Source organism: Amborella trichopoda, chromosome 13, assembly GCF_054954075.1.
Source record: "Amborella trichopoda isolate Santa Cruz 75 chromosome 13, AtrichopodaSantaCruz75HAP2 v2.0, whole genome shotgun sequence".
Taxonomy (NCBI): domain Eukaryota; kingdom Viridiplantae; phylum Streptophyta; class Magnoliopsida; order Amborellales; family Amborellaceae; genus Amborella; species Amborella trichopoda.
In genome coordinates this window covers 698,013-717,967 of record NC_142348.1, presented here as the reverse complement: position 1 = coordinate 717,967, position 19,955 = coordinate 698,013, and the positions used below count along the sequence as shown (strand labels likewise).

The window sequence follows — 19,955 nt, the reverse complement described above, 5'->3', positions numbered from 1 at the left end:
AAAAAAAAAAAAAAAGGAGGAGAAAAAGAAAGGATGTTACACGTTCATACTCAAAATTTGGGATCTTTAAATTGGGATCCTAATGATATTCCTAATTTAATTTTTATCGAAGAGAGTAAACAGAGACCGCATTCCCTCAGGAACATTATCTCTAGGCAAACTTTTTTTAATTCAGTTTGCTCTAACGTCCTTTTCACAAAATTTTATTTTAACAAGTGAGGGCAGAGAGGCCATAAAGGAAAAAGTTTATACCAGGTTGCAACTGTAAAATTTAGAACTACATATGCACCTCAAAAATCTATCGGAAAAAGTTGTTTTAATGTTGAAAAACCCTACAATTGATCATTTCAACTTCGAGATGTATAACTATGAAAGAAAGAAAAGATTTTGAATCTAAAAAATAATGCATCTTGCAACACATTATCTAGACCATCTATTTCAAGATTTTCATATGTTTATAGATCTACTTGATTTTGACATATTTAAAATTTAAAATTTTATAATTAATGATGAAAATAGATTTTGACACGATCCTAAAAAATTTTTACACAAAACTTATACGTTATTATAAAATTTAGATATAGGCTTTAATTGGATCGTTTAAGGTTGCAACCTTACGAAAACGACACCCTTTCGTAAAAGCTTCGCAATACCCTTTTCTTACCTTTATAAAAGGCACTCCCTGTAGAGATAGAGAGAGAAAGGGAGAGCTTTTCCAACAAATATGCGGCTTGATGGGTTTCTTTGGGTCGTAACATACTTCGGATATTCACTGTTTTTGGCCCGAATTGATGCCGGAAAATCGCCAGAAAGGTCAGAATTTCCACCGGATTTTGCATTTGGGGTGTCAACTTCAGCTTATCAGGTGGAAGGAGCAGTGAAAGAAGGGGGAAGAGGACCTAGCATTTGGGACACTTATACCCATGATTTTCCTGGTATTTTACTCACCCCCCAAAAAAGAGAAATTTGTCCCAACATTTTGGGTCTGTTAGCAGAGAATTAATTTTTCGATTTTGGGTATTTTGCAGAGAAGGTCGATGATAGAAGCAATGGGGACATTGCTGCTGATTCTTATCACCTTTACAAGGTTTAGGCCACTCTCTCTCTAGAAAAAAAGTGATTGAAAGTTTCATATTACCTCCCCTGTTCTTCCTCTTGCAGAGCAAGTGCATAACAAAAAAGAAAAAGAAAAACCTCAAAATAGAAAAGAACGTAAAAACTTTCATCATATATAGTTAAGGGAAAGTTTCTATGCTTCTCCTACAACTCTTACAACATAGAAGTTCTATCCTCCCCTACTATCCAGCCGTTCAATTTTGATAAAGGGCATCCAATTTTGATCAAGGGAGTTACTCACTTTTTGATGTTAGATCCGGCATCTCAAAATATTTTATTTATAGTTGTCTCTAAACAAATTATATAAATATAAAATTTTGTATATGTCATATCTGAGGGGAGGGGAGGGGAGGGGAGGGGAGGGGGGGGGGGGGGGAGAACCTATACAAAAATAGTAAGAATAATTATTTGATAAAATATAATGACTAAAATACCTTTTAAAATTTTCAATCGTATTTTAGATATTTTATTTTATTGAACTTTTTTTATAATTTTCGCTAGTACGAGTTTAATAGAAGAATGGACGTCTAAAATTTGGTGTCAAAATAGTTTATAGAAAAAAATTTAAAAATAAAATAATATAAAAATGTGACATTGTGATTGGGGCAATCTTAGCCCTCCATTCAAAAAGGATGGTTGGATAGGGGGGACGATAAAACTTCTATGTTGTAGAGGAAGAATAGAAAGCTTGCTCGTTAGTTAATTGCGCACTAATTTCAATATAATGTTGTTTTCTCCCATTTCATTTCCATTTTATTTAGACTATTAATTGATAATAATATTAACTTATGATGAAATGGAATTTGGGGTTTGCAGGAGGATGTAAGGATGATCAGAGAAGTGGGTTTGAATGCCTACAGATTCTCCCTCTCCTGGTCCAGGATTCTACCAAGTAAGCCATACAACTCTTCTTCACTCGTAAGGAACATTATAGAAAGAGACTATTTACTTTTTAAGATAAAGTGGTTGCAATTATTTATGTTGGACGGATTTCAAATTAAGTGGTTGTGAGTGACTCATTGTCTAGATTTTAAATCTAAAAAAAAAAAATGTCAAAATTTATATCACATCCCAAGCCATTTAAATTTGACGTCTAATGCGTATTCTAACAAAGATAATTGCTCTCATAATGTACATTCCATTTGATAAATTTATTGGCAGTACTTTTCCCAAAACAATTTATATTCAAGGGTAAAATAGTAATTTGTGAATACTTTTATTATATTTTTGCCATTCTACACTATTCTTGTGGGCCTAGAAGTTGAGGTTGGGTCGACCCAGCTCGAAGCTAACCCTGACTGAACGTTTCAACTCTTAACTTATGGACCTAGCCAATCCAGTTTTGGTGTAGAAATATGGACTCAAAAGTCAAAGTAAGGTCGGGGTTAAGCTCAAGCATGATTGGAATTATTAGATTCTAGTATGCTAGAACTTAAGTGGGTTGGATATGTGTGGCACAGACCCAATACAACACTTATTAGTAAGAGCGAGTTAGTTCAAGTCGAAAGCTAAAAAAAGACAAGGGGTAGGTCTCAAATGACTGATTGGAAGTAATGAGAAAAGATATGAAGACTTATGGCTTCATTGAAGGTATGACCATTGATAAAGCAGAATGAGATATTATGATTCGTATAGCTGACCCCAATTAATTGAGAAAAGACTTTGATGATGATGATGATGTATGCAATATGTTTTATTAGTTTTTTAAATTTTATAGATTTTGACCTTGGCCTGACCCTAATCCCGTGGGTCAGGTCTAATATTGTTAGAACAATATGTCCAAGTTAGGTTGGCTCAACCCATTGATCTTGTCTGGTTGGGTCTAGATCAAACTCTACCTAATATGATTGCTAGACCTATGGGTGTATCACTATCATAGGTCAAGACTTTTGTGATTCCTATAAAAAAAAAGTATATATTATATATTTGATTAATATAAACGGTGTATTCACAATTCCAAGGGAGCCTGCCAAAAACTGAAGCAAGCATCTAATGCGCATGTCCAGTTCTTATTTCAACTACCAAAATAAAAAATTTAAACAAATAATAAAAAATGGGTAGGAACCTGGCAATTTGGGCAATCTAGATCACTCGATTCCTAATAGACTCGAAATCTGGGCAAGTATGTCAAAACTAGACTGCTTCCGAGTTTCTACTAAGAACTGGGTTGATCCCTACCAATTTCAATTTAAAGAGGCAATTATAGGTCTAGATTGACAGATTTTTTAATACTAATTTTTACCATATGACATTGTTATCTATTCACTTTAATCTCATATCAAAAGATGAAGGGTGTAGTTTCCATGAGGTTGCAACCTTACAATCCAACTAAGGTGCACCTTCAAATTTTATCATAATATATAATTTTGAAGTAAAATAGTCTTAAGATTATCTCAAAATCTATTTTTATATCTAATTATAAAATTTTAAATTTTAAAAATGGTTAAAATCAAGTAGATCTATAAACATATGGAAATTTTGAATATGGACGGTGTAGATAATATGTTGTAATATGCATTATTTCTGATATCCAAAATCTTTTTATTTTTCATAGTTATATATCTTGATATCGAGATGATCAATCACAAGGTTTTTCAAAAAATTTGTACAACCTTTTTTAATGGATTTTTGAGATGCGTCCGCATTTCTACATTTTAAGGTTGCAACCTTTATATATAAACAGCCTAAAATATGATATCCCAAAGTTGTGTAACTTAGAGAGACACATCATCCATGCCAAATAATGAAAGATGTTCTTGTGGTTTTATTCTTTTTTTTTAATCCTATAGCTTTTTTCAGTCTAAATGTAAGATGCAAGCTAGCATGTGAGAAATGCCATAGTTTAATCTCCTCATTTTTAGGGGGTGACAACGGGTCGGGTCGAGTCCGGCCATACCCGAACTCTACTAATGTTCAGGTCCAATGTTTGGACCCGGACCCAACCTATCAGGTCCAATTTTTGGACCCATACCCGAATCCGAGTCTGCTGGTCATTGGGTCTCGGATCGGGTCCGGGTCCATCCCCACCCTACTCATTTTTAGTTTTTTAAGGAGGGAAAAATAAATAAATGCGCGGTGGCCCTAATGACATAAATGGATGCCACACCATTCACTTGAAGTCCTTAACTATCGGCCATCACTGTCTTCCAGAAGTACTTTTACAAGGATCCTTTGTCTCTATTCAAAATAATTGAAGTGCAGTTTAAATAGGGTGAACCTCAATTAATTGGAGTAAGGTGTACCTTCAAATTTTGTCCCTCGAAGTTAAAATATATGCTACTCTCTTAGGGTATTAACTGTTCATTTACTCCCTGAGGTGAAACCTCACTTAAGATTAATTTTAAGATCCTGAATTTTGGGGATATAACCTCTTTATCACATGAATTAACCTCAATAAAAAAAATTCTAATTGCACTATGTAAGCACTTGAAAAAATCATTGTATTAGGATTGAATAGAAGCCATCCAATTTTTAGAAGGCGAGATCTAATTGTTAGAAAACTCAAATTTCAAATTTACTCTTTTAAGAACAATCTTCTGGTGATTTTTACGTGGTTCCAATAATTTTAAATTGAAAAAATCCTCCCAAGTGGGTCATCTGACCGAGGAACTAGAAGTAAACTATGTTCCAAAGAGAGCATAATACACTTGATTTTGTTGGAAATGGTTAGGGTAGCTTGAAAGTGTATTTTTACATCTTATTATGAAATTTAAAGTTACATACGATGCAAATCGAATAGATCTATAAACACTTTATAATTGTAAAAAATAGACGGTCCATAAAATATTTTACATGATACATTATTTTTAGGACATGAAATACATTTTTCATATCATACATCTCGAGGCCGAGATGATCTGTATGAGCATTTTCCAATGTTAGACCAACCTTTTTCGGTAGATTTCCGAAGTGCGCATTACTTCTATAGTATACGGTTTAACCATTTTATAAACTTATTTCAAATTATTATTATAATTATGATGAACTTTTCTTTTGAAATTCAACTACAATAATATATGTAATATGGTAATATCGATATGCTTGTTTATGGTTTTGTTTGTTAGTGTCGACGCACTAAGGATACAACTGTTGGATTTGGTGCTATCCAAAAACACCAACATAAGGAAATCTCATATTTTATGGGATTGATTGAGATATTCCCAAATTATGTGGGATTGATATATTCTCATATTATATTATGTGAGATTGCTATTAAGCAATTAGATAATATTTAGGAGTTGGTTATTGGGATAAATTCTATTTGGATTAGGATGAATTTGAAGGCCCATATTTAAATAGATAAAGATTAGTTTCCCATAAATCACGTGAGCCTTTTTTTGGTGTGTCTTTTTTCTCTATGTAATGGGTTATTTTTAGAGAGAGAATGAGTGCCCTATTTGGGTCACCATATGGGAATGATGATTCTTTTGGAGAGAGAGGGAGCTAGAGCCTCCTATACATAAGATGTCATTTCTTTTTAAAGAGAATAAAACTTCATTTGGACATAAACATTGTGATAATGACTCTTTTATACTTCAGAAAATTCTTGTAAAGAAGTGGTTCCCATAAAGATTTCCTGTATATAAGATGCAATTTCCTCATAGAGAGAAGAAAACTTCCTTTAGACAGAAATATTATGATAGTGCCTCTTTTAGACTCCCAAAAATTCTTGTAGGGAATCGGTTCCCATAGAGATTTTGAGTTGTTCCCTTTTCGTTAGAGAGAAATTAAGTTTTTAGAGAGAAATTAAGTTTTTAGAGAAAAAGTAAGTTTCTCGTTGGTCTCTTTGTCTGGTATTATTGGTAATAATTGTCAAAAGTAAATAGAATGAAGGGAGAGTGGTTTAAAAGGGTTTGCTCGACTTGGGTCTTTTGTCGAAGTTTGTTCCAAAATCTTTGATGTAACTTTCATTGGAATAGTAGATTATCTTTTATATAACTTTCATTGGAATAGTGGATTTATGTTTGCCATGCCCGTGGATGTAGCTCTCTTGAGTGAACCGCGTAAATCTTTGTATTCGAATACAAGGTTCGAGGTGGTATCAGAGCTGGTTTGGGGTTTTCGGTATGGCAATAAGGTTTTGAATACAAGGTTTGAGGTGGAAAAATGTCACTATTTTTTCAGCAAGAATGATGAAGAAATTTATTTGGCAAAAAATGAAGAATTTGTAAAGCTATCCAATGGATATTGGCATAGTGAGCAGGCGATTTTGATATCAAGGTGGAGATTGTTGGATTTGGTACTATCCAAAACCACCAACATAATACGTGGGATTGAGATATTCCCATATTATATGAGATTGCTATTAAGTAATTAGATAATCTTTAGGACTTGGTTATTATAATAAGTTCTATTTGAATTAGGATGAACTTGAAGACCCGTATTGAGAGAGATAAATATTAGTTTCCCATAAAAGAAGGAATAGAAAAGGTCATCACGTGAGCTTTTTTTTTATGAGTCTCTTTTTTCTATATAATGAGTTATTTTTAGAGAGAGAATGTGTGCCTTATTTATATGATGGGTTATTTTTAGAGAGAGAATGTGTGCTCTATTTGGGTTACCATATGGGAATGGTGGTTCATCTGGAGATAGAGAGAGCTAGAGCCTCTTGTGCATAAGATGCAAATTTCCTCTTAGAGAGAATAAAACTTCATTTGAACAGAAACATCGTGTTGGCATCTCTTTTCGACTATCGAAAATTGAGAGGCTTGTTTGTTTTTTGTAAAAAAGCGGTTCCCATAGAGATTTTGAGTTGTTCCCCTTTTAGTTAGAGAGAAAGTAAGTTTCTCATTGTTTTCACGTCTCTATCTGGTGTTGTTGGTAATGGTTATTAGAAGTGAAGAGAATGAAGGGAGAGTGGTTTAAAAGGGTTTTGCTCGACTTGGGTTTTTTGTCGATGTTCGTTCCAAAATCTTTGATGTAACTGTCACTATAATAGTGGATTTCTGTTTGTCGTGCCCGTAGATGTGGCCATCTTAGGTGAACCACATCAATCTTTGTGTTCTTGTTGTATGTATTTCAGGATTTATTTCTCATTCTTTATTGCCAAATATTAAGTCATTGGGTTTAGAGCTTCCACACACAACACCACCACCCTTGTATTTGATACTTTAGAAACTTAGATACTTTCTTAACATTTTCTTGAAATCTCATCATAGAAGTAACTATTGTCACCAAAAATCTTTCATCTCTATTTCTGCAAATATAATATGAATTTTTATATTTGAAAGTCAAATGAAAATCGATATTTTAACACTCGTATCTATATCAGAAATTGTCTATTGATGTAAGATAGACACTAATGCCTCATGTAGGTGAGGATATGAAACCATGTGATGCTAAATATTGAAATCACTTTTCATGAAAATACATAGGAGGGAATTTACGAGGAGTGAACAAGGAGGGCATCAAATACTACAACAATCTCATCAATGAATTAATACATCAAGGTAATACTCAAAAGCCCAACAATCATGCATATTTATCTTCTTTTCCCCAATAATCGATTATTATTTATGACACAAAGGCACATACAATTATCATCTTTTTAATAATTCATGGAAAATAACATGAAACAGGGATCAAGCCCTTTGTGACATTATTTCATTGGGATGCACCCCAAGCATTAGAGGATGAGTATGGAGGATTCTTGAGTTCTAAGATTGTGTATGCTTTCTTTAACCACCCTCTTCAATCTGAGTTCCTAATAAAGTGAAAAGTTTCCTTAATATTCACAAGACCCTGTTAAAGACACATAATAGCTTTTTTTATTAAAATTAATAATAAGATAAAAGGTCAGTATTATTTCAATTTTACCCCAAAAATACAGCCAAAAAAATCGAGGCTACGTGTGTTTAAGTGTATATATGCAAGGGGAGAATAGTTAATTGTATGAATTATTTAAATAAGAAGTAATCATTTGATAAACCAATATTAATGCATTGCTACTGCTCAGTAATTGCAAATTGACAAAAATAACAAAGAAGAATAGATCTAAGACGTTTTTTAAAAAATTTCAAAAAGGATTTTTTTTATAAAAATTGATATTATATGGCAGTAATTTGCTTCTTCCCAAAGAATTGAGTTTTTTTTAAGTTATTATGAAAATTATGACTTCTAGAAATTATGGTAATAAATTGGAGTGTTCCAAGGGGAATTTTAACTTTAACATGGCCATCTAAATCTAAAATTCGACAAATAGTATCATTGCACCAACTATCAATTTAAAATGAACAATAAAGTATGAGTTGTCCCTTAATAGAGCAGAATGACAGATCGAGATTTGTGTAGCCGACTTTAATTAGTTAGAAAAAAACTTTGACGATAATAATGATGATGACATCTAAGATATCAATTGTTTAACCCTTCATTGGTTTTCTATTAAATTTCATAAAGTCTAAAAAAGCACATGATTACGAGTTGAAATAGTTGAAAATAATGCTAAATAGTTGATATTTTAAGTGTATTTTGATAAATCACAATGAGCATCATTTCCATGATTTGCAGAGATGATTTTCTAGATTACTGCGATATTTGCTTTAGAGAATTTGGGGACAGAGTGAAATATTGGATCACTATAAATGAGCCAATGACTTTCTCTACGAAGGGCTATGATCATGGTAACAATGCACCTGGTCGTTGCTCTACTGATGTGAAAAGATGTGGAGAAGGCAATTCATCAACTGAGCCATACCAAGTGGCCCATAACCTCCTTCTTGCTCATGCCACTGCTGTCAAGCTCTATAGAAACCAATACAAAGTATCTCTGTCTCTCTCTCTCTCTCTTTCTCTCTCATATTAACTGTTTCTCCCATCTCTCTCGTACCAATTTTTTGTTCCAGTGATTAAAAGGTCAAAGCAGTGTTCGAAAAAATCGAACCGGCCTCAGAAACCAGGGCTGGATCCGAGCCACGGGTAAACTGCCATGTTCAACTAGCCTAATCAGGGTGGTCCTGATTGGTCCAAAACATGTTTAGAAAATACAAAAATAATTTATAAAATATAAAAAATATATTTAAAAGCATGATTAAACAAAGCACATCAAGTGAAGTTGAAAGTAATAAAGAAAATGCATTTTAAAAACTCAATTTGTGTGCAGGGATACTATAAAAAAATTTCAAAATCGATAGAAAAATGTAAAAAAAAAAAAATCATGGCCAAAACACTTTCCAATCTTTGCCAAAATGATAAAAAATTTCAAAAACACGTTACAAACCAATCCCTTTTTTTTGGATTTTATATATATATATATATATATATAGGGTCTGCCCATATTGAATATGGGCCGATCTGACGGTCAAGATTGTATTTCGGTAATATAATTTTAATATTTTTTTTACATAAATTGAAATAAAATGAAATTTGGAGCATCGACTCTTCTCATCAAGGCGCACCTAATAAAAATATTTAAAAAATAATTTTCATAAAATAAATTTACCAAAATACCCCCAAAATATTTTAGGGGTATTTTGGTCAATTTATTTTATAGTAATTATTTTTTTGATATTTTTATTAGATTCCACTATTTTTTAATAATAGACGATCCAAATTTCAAGTGATTTGGATTTATAAAAAATAAGTAAAATTCAATTACGAAATACAATCATTGGATCGGTCTAGATTCAATCTGGGTCGTTGGGCTTACATTGTTCCATCAACCTATGGGCAATATATATATATAGGGGAATGATTTCATACAGCGGTTGTATTATAGTATAATGCAACCACACCTCTAGAAACTCATGTTTTTGGAATTTGTATGACCCCAAATTTTGCACACACATTCTCTTCATCCTCATATTCAATCCTACAAAAAAAAAATTCAATTTGCACCCTAGATTTGGTCAAAATTAGTACACTCCAACAATGAATCTCGACCGTCCATTTAGTGAATTTTAAGATCTAGGCCTTAATAAATTCAATATCAGTTTGTTTTTTCAACATTGTTAATCTAATGATAATAACACTATAGAAAAATTTTGGGAATAAAAATATCTTTCTTAGGCATATATCTAACCATCTCAGTAAAGTAGATGGTTTATATTAATTGAGCTAGAAAAACACTTTCCACGGTGTTTTTTCAAAATTTTCTTTTTTGCGATTGTTTTTTAGAATAAGAAGAGTGCACATTTAAAAATTTGTATTAAACAAATGTCTCTAAGATGGTTTTTAAAGATGGTTGCATTATACTACTATGCAACCGTTGCGTGAAATCAATCCCCATATATATATATAGGGTTATGTTAGGGTGCTCACACTATATAGTAATTTATCATTGTACTTAATAAATGACACTTCTATATCCTTGTTTTCAACATGGAACATTTTTGTCATAAAGGTATTTTTGGTTATTAGAAGGGGTGTGACATTATCTGTATGGGGTGTGACATCACCCATATGGAGCACTAGTGGTATTTAATGTTCCATGTAGGTGATGTTACCCATGTAGATAAAATCACACCCCTCCTAATGATAAAAAAAATACCCCTCCTAAAAAAATCTCCATGTACAAAAAAATAGTATATAAATTGCCAAATTTTTTTAGTACAATGATAAATTACTTCATAGTGTGAGTACCCTAACATAACTCATACTCATATATATATATATATATATATATATATATATATATATATATATATATATATATATATATATATATACAAAACGCCTATAAGTGAAGTTCTACAATATTTCACCTATACCTCATTACTGTCAAAATTTCATCATGCGATCACAGGTGTTCAATAGTATTTGCATTTTTATAATTATTATCTTAATCATATCTATCTAAAATTTAGGACGTGTATACATATGACCAAGTCGTACCTAAATAAAATATTAAAAAAAAATAGTCCTAAAGTAAAATGATTAAATTACTCCTGAAACTTTATAGGGATATTTTACGTAATTTTTATTATTCAAATTATTTGTTTTATATTTTATTCATGTGCATCTCACTAAGGCACACACACCTACAAATTTTCATATCATTATGATTTGTAAAAAAAAAAAATTAAAATTCAAACACTATCAGACATCTGTGATAGTGTGATAAAATTTGAACGATGATAAAACCATAAGTGAAGTACTGTAGAACTCCACCTATAAGTGTTTTGTAGTGTTTATATATATATATATATATATATATATATATATATCACATCAAAATTAAATCCGCTAGTAGTTGGTTTCGATTTGACCAGCGGGTTCCGAATTGGATCGGCCGAGTTTGCGAACGACTAGGTCAAAGTACCTGTCTGATAACGAGACCCAGTTTGACTTGACAAGTATAAGTTAAATTGGAAACTTAATTAAAAAGACTATTAAAAAAAAAGAAGAGAGAATATACTAGGAGACCTAATACAAAGTTCATCCTTTTCCATTGGATAGTGAAATCCAACAATTTAGAGTATTTCATGAAGTACTGATGTGAAATCATGTTGTTATCTACTGATGTGAAATCAAGTATCTACTACTGAGTCATTGACACATCCAAACAACATGATTTCACATCAGTAGATAACAATGATTATGCCTCCTCGTACAAGAAATAACCGATGCTTTTGTTACTTTTTCACTAAAAAATTATATAAAACTTGAAAAATGGGTAATGGCAGGGTTTTGGACCTGGACTCGATTGGATCTCAGTCCAGTCTGACTCGGGCGGGTGATGGATTTTCAAACACTAATTTTTTTCTAGGAAGTGAATTTCTTGTTTAACTGTTGAGGCTGCATGGCTAGGAAGAACAAAATGGAATGATTGGTATTGCGCCTTCGTGTGACTGGTTCATGCCTCTCACCAACTCCACGGATGATGAAGAAGCTGCATTGAGAGAACTTGACTTTCGGCTTGGCTGGTACGAACCAGTGTGTGTAAGTTCTGGTTTCTGTTTTATTTTTATTTTTAAAAAAATATTATTAAAATGGTGAAATTTGTTGAGTTGGTCAAATCAATCAATTTATCAAAAACAAATACTTAGGTTTTAAAAAGCGTATCCCGATTGAGTTGGATCCAAATTCAAAGATATGACTTTTTATTTAAGTATCTTATTTTGGCCACAATTAATCTTGACCATTTGATGTGAAATTGGGTGGCAGCAGTTATTCCATTGACCAAGCTCAAACGAACTAGATAAACGACCATTGTCTTGGAAGAGCACCTTGAAAGTAAACGAAACTTTCTCTTGCTAAAAAAAGAAATAACCCAAAATCTCTATGGGAACCACTTCGCTACAAGAAATAAGCATTCACTTTGCTACAAGAAACAAACATCTCAATCTTCAACTTCTACTTTGTTGCATGAAACAAGCATCTCAATCTTCAAGAGTCTACAACATGCGTCAATCGCAATGTTTCTCTCTATATGAAACTATCTTCTCTCTAAGAGGAAACCGTGCATCTCATGCATAGGAAGCTTTGTCTCCCTCTCTTTCTAGAGGAAACCAACATTCCCATATAGGTTTCTTGTACTTTCATCCTATATATATAATGTTAGGAATTCATACTATCATCCCATATATATAATGTTAGGAATTCATACTAAATATGAAATTTCATACTGATGTTACACATATCTCAAAAGGCCAAAAAATATATCGAAGAGTCCTAATCCTTTTTGGATTTATATTTATTTTAGGAAACTTATCACTATCAATTTCACATAACAAGAAAATATCCCAATCCCACATAATATGGGATTTCTTTATGTGGGTAATTTTGGATAACATCAAATCCAACAATCTCCACCATGATATCAAAATCACATGCTCTGGTATTGATTGTTGTTACATAAATTTCTTCTTCATTCTTGTTAAAAAACAGTGTTTTTCATCAAATTTATCTACCTCAAATTTTGCATTCGAAACCTTTATTGCCATACCGACAGCCTCAAACCGTGCTCTAATACCACTTGTTAAACTTCAGTAACAAAATATCACCTTCAGCTATGACCTCACAGATAAAATGGTATCTGACATCAATATGTTTCGTCCTAAACAATCAAATTAGGCGCACATCAAAAAATTCACCAAAAAATGTTGTTTCGATGTTGAAAAACCCATAATTTGATCATCTCGACCTCAAGATGAATGGACATAATAAAAAATAGATTTCAAGTCTTGAAAATAGTGTATTTTGTAATATATTATCTAGACTGTCAATTTTCAAGATTTTTAAGTATTCATAGATTTATGCGGTCTGCGCTGTTTTTTAATAAGAAAGTATATGATGAGACTATTTACTTTTGATACAAGATGCTCACAATAAATCTTGATCATTAGATGTGAAATTGGATGGCTGCATTTATTTCATTGACCAAGGTCAAAGATCAAAAGAATTGTTCTCTAACTTTGTAACACACCGAAGCTATCAAATTTCACATCAAAAAGTTGTAAATAATTGTTATATCCATATTCCAAAGGTAAATGGTCTCATTGTATACAATCTTTTTTTTAATCTTTAAATTTTACAATTAGATATAAAAATGAATTTTTTGGCCACCATAAAGGTTTTTGATACTAAATAATATATTTTTACACATTTAAGGGTGCACCTTATTTTGATTGTTTAGGGCCTCAGCCTTATACGAACCGCACCCTTTAACTAGTATTTCCCTCTTTTTGTGGAGAGAGAGAGAGAGAGAGAGAGAGAGAGAGAGATTTTGTCTGCAATAGGAAGGGAAGTGAATTGAATTGATGAGTTCTTTTTTTGGTGGTTGCATAGGATTTTGGATCCTTTGACAAGAGGGGACTATCCACCCATCATGAGAGAATATATAGGAGAGAGATTACCCAGATTCACCAAAGAGGAATCAGAGATTTTGAGAGGGTCCTATGATTTTCTTGGGATCAACTATTACACAGCACAATATGCAGCTCATATTCCTTATGTTGGGCCCTCAGTTCCAAAAAGCCAATCTCAAGATTCTCGTGTCTCCCTCTCTGGTAAAAAATTTATTACCCTGTCTATGGGCATTTTTTATAGAAGCCTTTTCTTTTTCTTTTTTTTTTTTTCTTTTTTTTTTTTTTTTTTTTACATGGTAACGGGTAAAAATGAAATGTTTTACATGATGGCTCGGCCACTCTGACCACTGTGACCAAGGGCCATCACTTAAAATGAAAAGTTTTTGGTGTGTCTGCCAACCCATGTGTCCACCCGACATTTGTAGGTTTTAAGGCCTGATGGATATTCTAAATCACCGCAAAAATTCCATCTCCCCCACAAAATTCAGGATTCTGAGATCCAAAAACAGTGGACCAAGAAGTGAAATGAATGGTCCAAAACAAAAGTACAAAAGTACAAGATTGACGATTTTTTATGAGTTAAGATTCATTTTTAAAATAGATGATTGTGGTGGTTGAGAGTAAGCTATAAAATTTTGGATCCTCAAATGGATTTCCAAAGGTGGAGGCACCAAAATAGGCATGGCCCGGGACAACCTAAATCCTACCTTTCTTAAAATGTCCAAATTTCTTTGTTATGAAAAACATGTTACTTGCATTTCTCACTTAGAGTTTCATCATCATCATTATCATAGCTTTTTCCAACTAATTGGTGTTGGTTTCTCACTTAAAGTTGTATTTTAATATCTCGTGCAACTTTCCCTAATTTATTTTAATTGGCTCTATTATAATTTCTTATCTTCTAAGGAGAAGCATTTCCCTACTGACCATTCTAGTCAATTCCATCAAATAACACATGAAATTTTGAAAACAAATCAGGTTAAACATCTGTGGTTAGAACTTCTTAAAAGAAAAAGGCCAAAGCACTGAAGCCATGGAGAATTCTTCTTGTATGTTTCAGATCAATGTTTAAAACATATCCCTTCCCACTTGGGACTCTTACGAGTCGACTGGATCGGGAGTCTTAAGCAATTTTATGTTGAAAAAACACCAGAATCATCTGACTCTATTTTTTTGTAATTTCTAAGAACCTTTAGTAAAATTTCCGTGGTTTGACTCGGAGACATGCTAGACAGACACAGACTTGGGCACAGAACCCTTGGGACTCAAAGACCAAGTGCAGATTTTTATTAAACACTGTTGCTAACGGTTTGATGCTTTTGCAGTGGTGAGGAATGGAATTCCTATTGGTCCAAAGGTATAGTATCCAACTATTTGGCTTATCTATTTGTTTTATCTTTTTCTTATATTATTTTTTTTTGTAGCTTTTTAAAGTCGAAAAAATAGTTGGGATAAGGCTAAGAATATGATAATGATCTGATGTTTTCTTTGAAGGCGGCTTCTTCTTGGTTGTATGTGTACCCTGAAGGTATTAAAGAGCTCTTGTTGCATGTTAAGAAGAAGTATAATGACCCCATTATTTACATCACAGAGAATGGTATGATACACAATGATGGATTGGTAATCCGGTTCAATTCTTTATTATTTTTATAGCTTTTTGTTGTCAAAGCCTTTATGCAAATCTGATAATGGTATTAGGTTTTGAGAACGTTTTATATTTGAAAATTGGAATTTCTAATGTCAATATTTCATTAGAATCATGTACTAACAAAAAACATATACTGTGAGCATGATAAAATGAAATCTACAATATCGATGAGAATTATATTCACTGATTTTAGGATACAAATTACTTCTCCAACCCTTGATAAGTCACGTATGAACGTATGAGTCTCAAATCCAAGCTTGCTAACAAGATTAGTATAGCGAGAGATATTGCATTTCAAAAGGAGAGAAAGTGAGATTTATTTTTTTAAAACATTAGAGAAAAAAATATATTATTTATCGAGATTGTATATAATGAGACAATTTACTTTTGATATAAGGAAGTCACAATTATTGATAATCATTCAATGTGAAATCTAATAGCTTGGGTGTACCCCAAAATTTGAAAAAAAAAATTTGAACTTTGAGCTTGATCAATAGAATATATGCTGCCACCGAATTTTACATCCAATGGTCGTGCCGCAAAGTGTGACCACTTTGTACCAAAGATAAATAACCTCATTCTATACTTCTTATTTATTAGATATTTTTGGATATGTATAAACATACTTTTGATTAAAGTAAAGTTATGGGCGTGTAGGAGTGGATGAGCATGACATGAAGATGGACCCATTTCTCCAATGTCTAAATGATACAATGAGAGTGGACTACCATCGCCAGCACATTTCTTTTCTCCTCGAGGCATTGAGGTAACATCTCTCTCTCTCTCTCTCTCGCTCTTCCCACAATAACGATGATAGCCTTACATCCAACTCTCATGGTACCAATAGTACCGTGATGGTTCAACACTTGTACCATCATGGTATTATTAATACCGTGATGGTCTCTATAACGGTTTATAGAATAAAGAGTTGAACCATCACAATACTATTAGTACTATGATGGTGCTAGCCGTTTTCTTCAACTAATTTTACATGACCTATGTACTTCAATAAAAGAAAGGATGTCGTTTCTATAAGGCTCAAGTCCTAAGGAAAAAAAAAAGAAAAGAATAAAGCCTCACTTTGAAACCTCATCCTAAAGATACTTTAGACATGGGAAACCTCTATGATAGCTCTCAAAGCAATTTCCACTACCGATTGTCTAATTTGTAGCTCAAAAAATTGTACAGATCTTGCGGATATGTGAGCACTTATTTTTACGGTGAAATAAGCAATCTAGATAACGTGTTACAATCAACGGTACTTTTAGGGCTCGAAATCCTACTTTTTTTTTCCACAACCATAATGGTCGAGACCGAGATGAATGATTTGAAGGTTTTTCAATGATAAAACCGTAATTTTCAATGGGTTTTGAGGTGAGGCTTTACTTATTTTAATAGGGTTGCAGCCTCTCAAAACAATTTCCTAAAAGAAATATAACTTAAATGATGAAAATTCATTTATATAACAAATAAAATTGGACAAAGAAGAAGAACAAAAGACAATTTTGCAATAGCCAAAAGATATTCTACTCCCTTGGGTAAAACGCCAGCTAGGATTAGTTTTAGAACCGTAGTTTTGGGTATATAACCTCTTTAATACATAGATTAACCTCAATAAAAAGAATTTCCTAATACTTGAAAAAAATAATGTTTCAAGATTGAATAAAAATTGTCTAATTTTTAGAGAGTGAGATCTGAGTACTAGAAAACTCAAATTCTAATTTTCTTTTTTCAAAATAATCATCTAGTGAATCTAAAGGGGTTTACCAAAATTTCAATTTTAAAAATCCTCCCAAGTAGGTCATCTAACCGAGGGTGAAGAAGTAAACTATGCTCCTAAAAGAGCATAGCATACGTGCTCCTTGGGAAATCCATCATTGTCATTTGATGGCCATGCTTGTTTATGTGTACAGGGAAGGAGTAAAGTTGAAGGGTTATTTTATGTGGTCCCTCATGGACAATTTTGAATGGGAAAATGGGTACACTGTTCGCTTTGGTATTTACTATGTTGATTTCATGGACAATGCTAAGAGATACCCCAAAAGCTCTGCCCATTGGATTGCAGGTTTCCTTGGAGGAGGAATACTTAATCCCACCCCCATACTTCAATATAGTAGGCGTGAATTGAAGGATCTTAGTGATCATACTATTTTTTTGTGATCTATATAGAGGATATATTGTTGTTATTTTTGTTGTTGTCATTGTGGTTTTTGTAGTTTGACCTATTTATGTTTGGGTGCGGTTTGTATAGAGTCTTGGCTCTAAACAATCAAATTAGAGCCTATCTTCAAATAATGTTGAGAAATGTAGTTTCATTACTGGAAATCTTTGCGATAGCCTTAAAATATATTTTTATATTTATTTATAAAGTTCAAAGCTTCAAAAATAATGTAGAATGACAGATCTATGAAAACTTGAAAATTGATGGTCCAAATATGCGTTACAAAATACACTATTTCCAAAACTTGAAATCCATTTTTTATCTCATGTCCATGCATCTTGATGTCAAGATGATCAATTTGAAGATATTTGAGTATCAAAACAACCTCTTCTAGTGAATTTTTTTTAGTAGGCTCAAATTTGATTGTTTAGAGCCTTGGCTCTATAAAAACTTTTCCCTTCATGTTTTACCCCTTCGAATAAAAGATAAGCAAAAAAGCTCATATTAAGGTGTCTATCTTGCTTACAACAACTACGGTTACAGTGATCTACAATCTCCATTTTAATTAGATCATGTAGATTTAGTGGTCATAAATCTAAATTGTTCAATTAAAATGGACAATGTATAACACTACTATCTTACTTTTACAAATAAGAGCGATGGATTTTATAAACCGCAGCTAACCATCTACTTAGAAACTTGGACATATACCCATTATGCCAATGCATAAGGTACTCCAATATAATGTGTAAGATTAATTTTTTAATGAGATGGATATGACAAAAGTTTTATATTGGCTACCAATCTAACATAATCTTTCTTGAAAGATAGGCACGGGGCCAACCATGGCGGGGTCTTTTTTCTTTTTTTATTAGCCGATTCCAAATAGGTGAGATGAGGCTCAGATGATGATGATGATGATTATTTTTTAATACTATTTTATTTGTAGGATCAAAACTAATGAGCAATAATTGGTAGCTAGTTTAGCATTTCTATAAACTGCATGATCAGGTAAACGATGATGAGGTCTAGCAAGGCTGGGGCCACATGGATTTGTGAAGATTTAGAACTAGATGGTTCAGGAAAAGTGTTGCAAGAATGACTAGGTTTAAAATCTTTTGTTTTTTTGTGGTTGAAAAAAATGAAAAGTATATCATTTTTATGATGTGGATGGCTTGAAGGGTGCATAACCAAAGTTAGGTATCACCAATAAATATTGAAATTGCCATTTCGTTATAAATTCCAAATTTACCAAAATTAAGCATTTATAACATGTACGAGTACCCTTGTATGGTTCTTGACTGGTAGATGTGTTCACCATGAGTACCCTTGTATGGTTCTTGACTCATAGATGTGTTCACCATGAGTACCCTTGTATGGTTCTTGACTCGTAGATGTGTTCACCATAAGTACCCTTGTATGGTTCTTGACTCGTAGATGTGTTGACCAATAGATGGAAAAGTGCTTTAACTCCATTGTCATTATCCTTGACTTCTTCAATATGAAAATTGTTCTTTGTTTTTTGATGAATTATTTTGAAGTGAGTAAAGAGTTTGTGAGCCCAAGAGCGGATACTGTAGCATAAGCTCCAGGGCCAATATTGTAAAATAGGATTGAGAGTGGCGGGCATATTCTGCCCTACATTTTTTTAGTGTACCCCTATCTTTATATTTTTATATAGAGCACATCGATGAAGCACGTGTGTGCAAAATTTGGGATCTATCATGGTCATATTTTATAGCCGAGGAAATTTTTCATTTCAAATTTGAAAATTTTCAAATAATTAAATAAGTTTGTTCAACGATATTAAGTATTCAGAAAGAGAGTGTGGCAGGAGATATTTAAAGAGATAAGGGGAAAGACGAAAAGAAAGATTGAGCATGTTGATGAATGAGTATACAATCACTTAAGAAAATTAGTGGGAAAAGGAGTATCATAAAAAAGAATTCGAAACTTACATTGCTTGCTCACCAAGCATGTTTTGTCCTTTTTTTCAATCTAGAACCACTTGAAATTCAACATAAATAAAGAAATACTTGTTCAGCATGCTTAGTCTCTCTTTTTTTTCCCTCCCCATATCTCTTTAAACAAAGATTGTATACAATGAGACCATTTATTTTTGATATAATGAGGCTACAATTACTCATAACCATCTGATAGCTTGAGTGTGTTATAGAGTTCGAGAAATTTGTTTTGAACTTTGAGCTTGATCAATAGAACAAATGCAGTCATCCAATTTTACATCTAATGGTCAAGATTAATTGTGACCATCTTGTACAAAAAATAA

At 32.6% G+C, this 19,955-nt stretch overlaps 1 protein-coding gene across 2 annotated transcripts; it reads left to right on the top strand.

Annotated features, from left to right (window-relative positions):
- Positions 1-598: 598 nt before the first annotated feature.
- LOC18437421 (beta-glucosidase 24) lies at positions 599-17,832 on the top strand. 2 transcript variants are annotated; one of them, XM_011626264.3, is made up of 12 exons: positions 599-935; positions 1,029-1,087; positions 1,933-2,008; positions 7,491-7,565; positions 7,695-7,782; positions 8,623-8,875; positions 11,860-11,975; positions 13,840-14,060; positions 15,185-15,216; positions 15,354-15,456; positions 16,165-16,273; positions 17,421-17,832. In XM_011626264.3, the coding sequence occupies exons 1-12, from the start codon at positions 725-727 to the stop codon at positions 17,665-17,667; spliced, it is 1,590 nt and encodes a 529-aa protein (XP_011624566.1). In that variant the 5' UTR covers positions 599-724; the 3' UTR covers positions 17,668-17,832. The 2 variants fall into 2 exon arrangements, 1 of the variants encoding a protein (XP_011624566.1); XR_016047838.1 differs by having other exon boundaries at positions 600-935; positions 11,860-11,991.
- The last annotated feature ends 2,123 nt before the right edge of the window (positions 17,833-19,955 follow it).

Bases quoted from the DNA above. Each gene is read 5' to 3' on its own strand.
- LOC18437421 (XM_011626264.3), top strand. From the start codon at position 725: ATGCGGCTTGATGGGTTTCTTTGGGTCGTAACATACTTCGGATATTCA. The intron at 2,009-7,490 runs GTAAGCCATACA...GAAAATACATAG, and splicing joins CTGGTCCAGGATTCTACCAA to GAGGGAATTTACGAGGAGTG. The intron at 16,274-17,420 runs GTAACATCTCTC...TTATGTGTACAG, and splicing joins TTTCTCCTCGAGGCATTGAG to GGAAGGAGTAAAGTTGAAGG.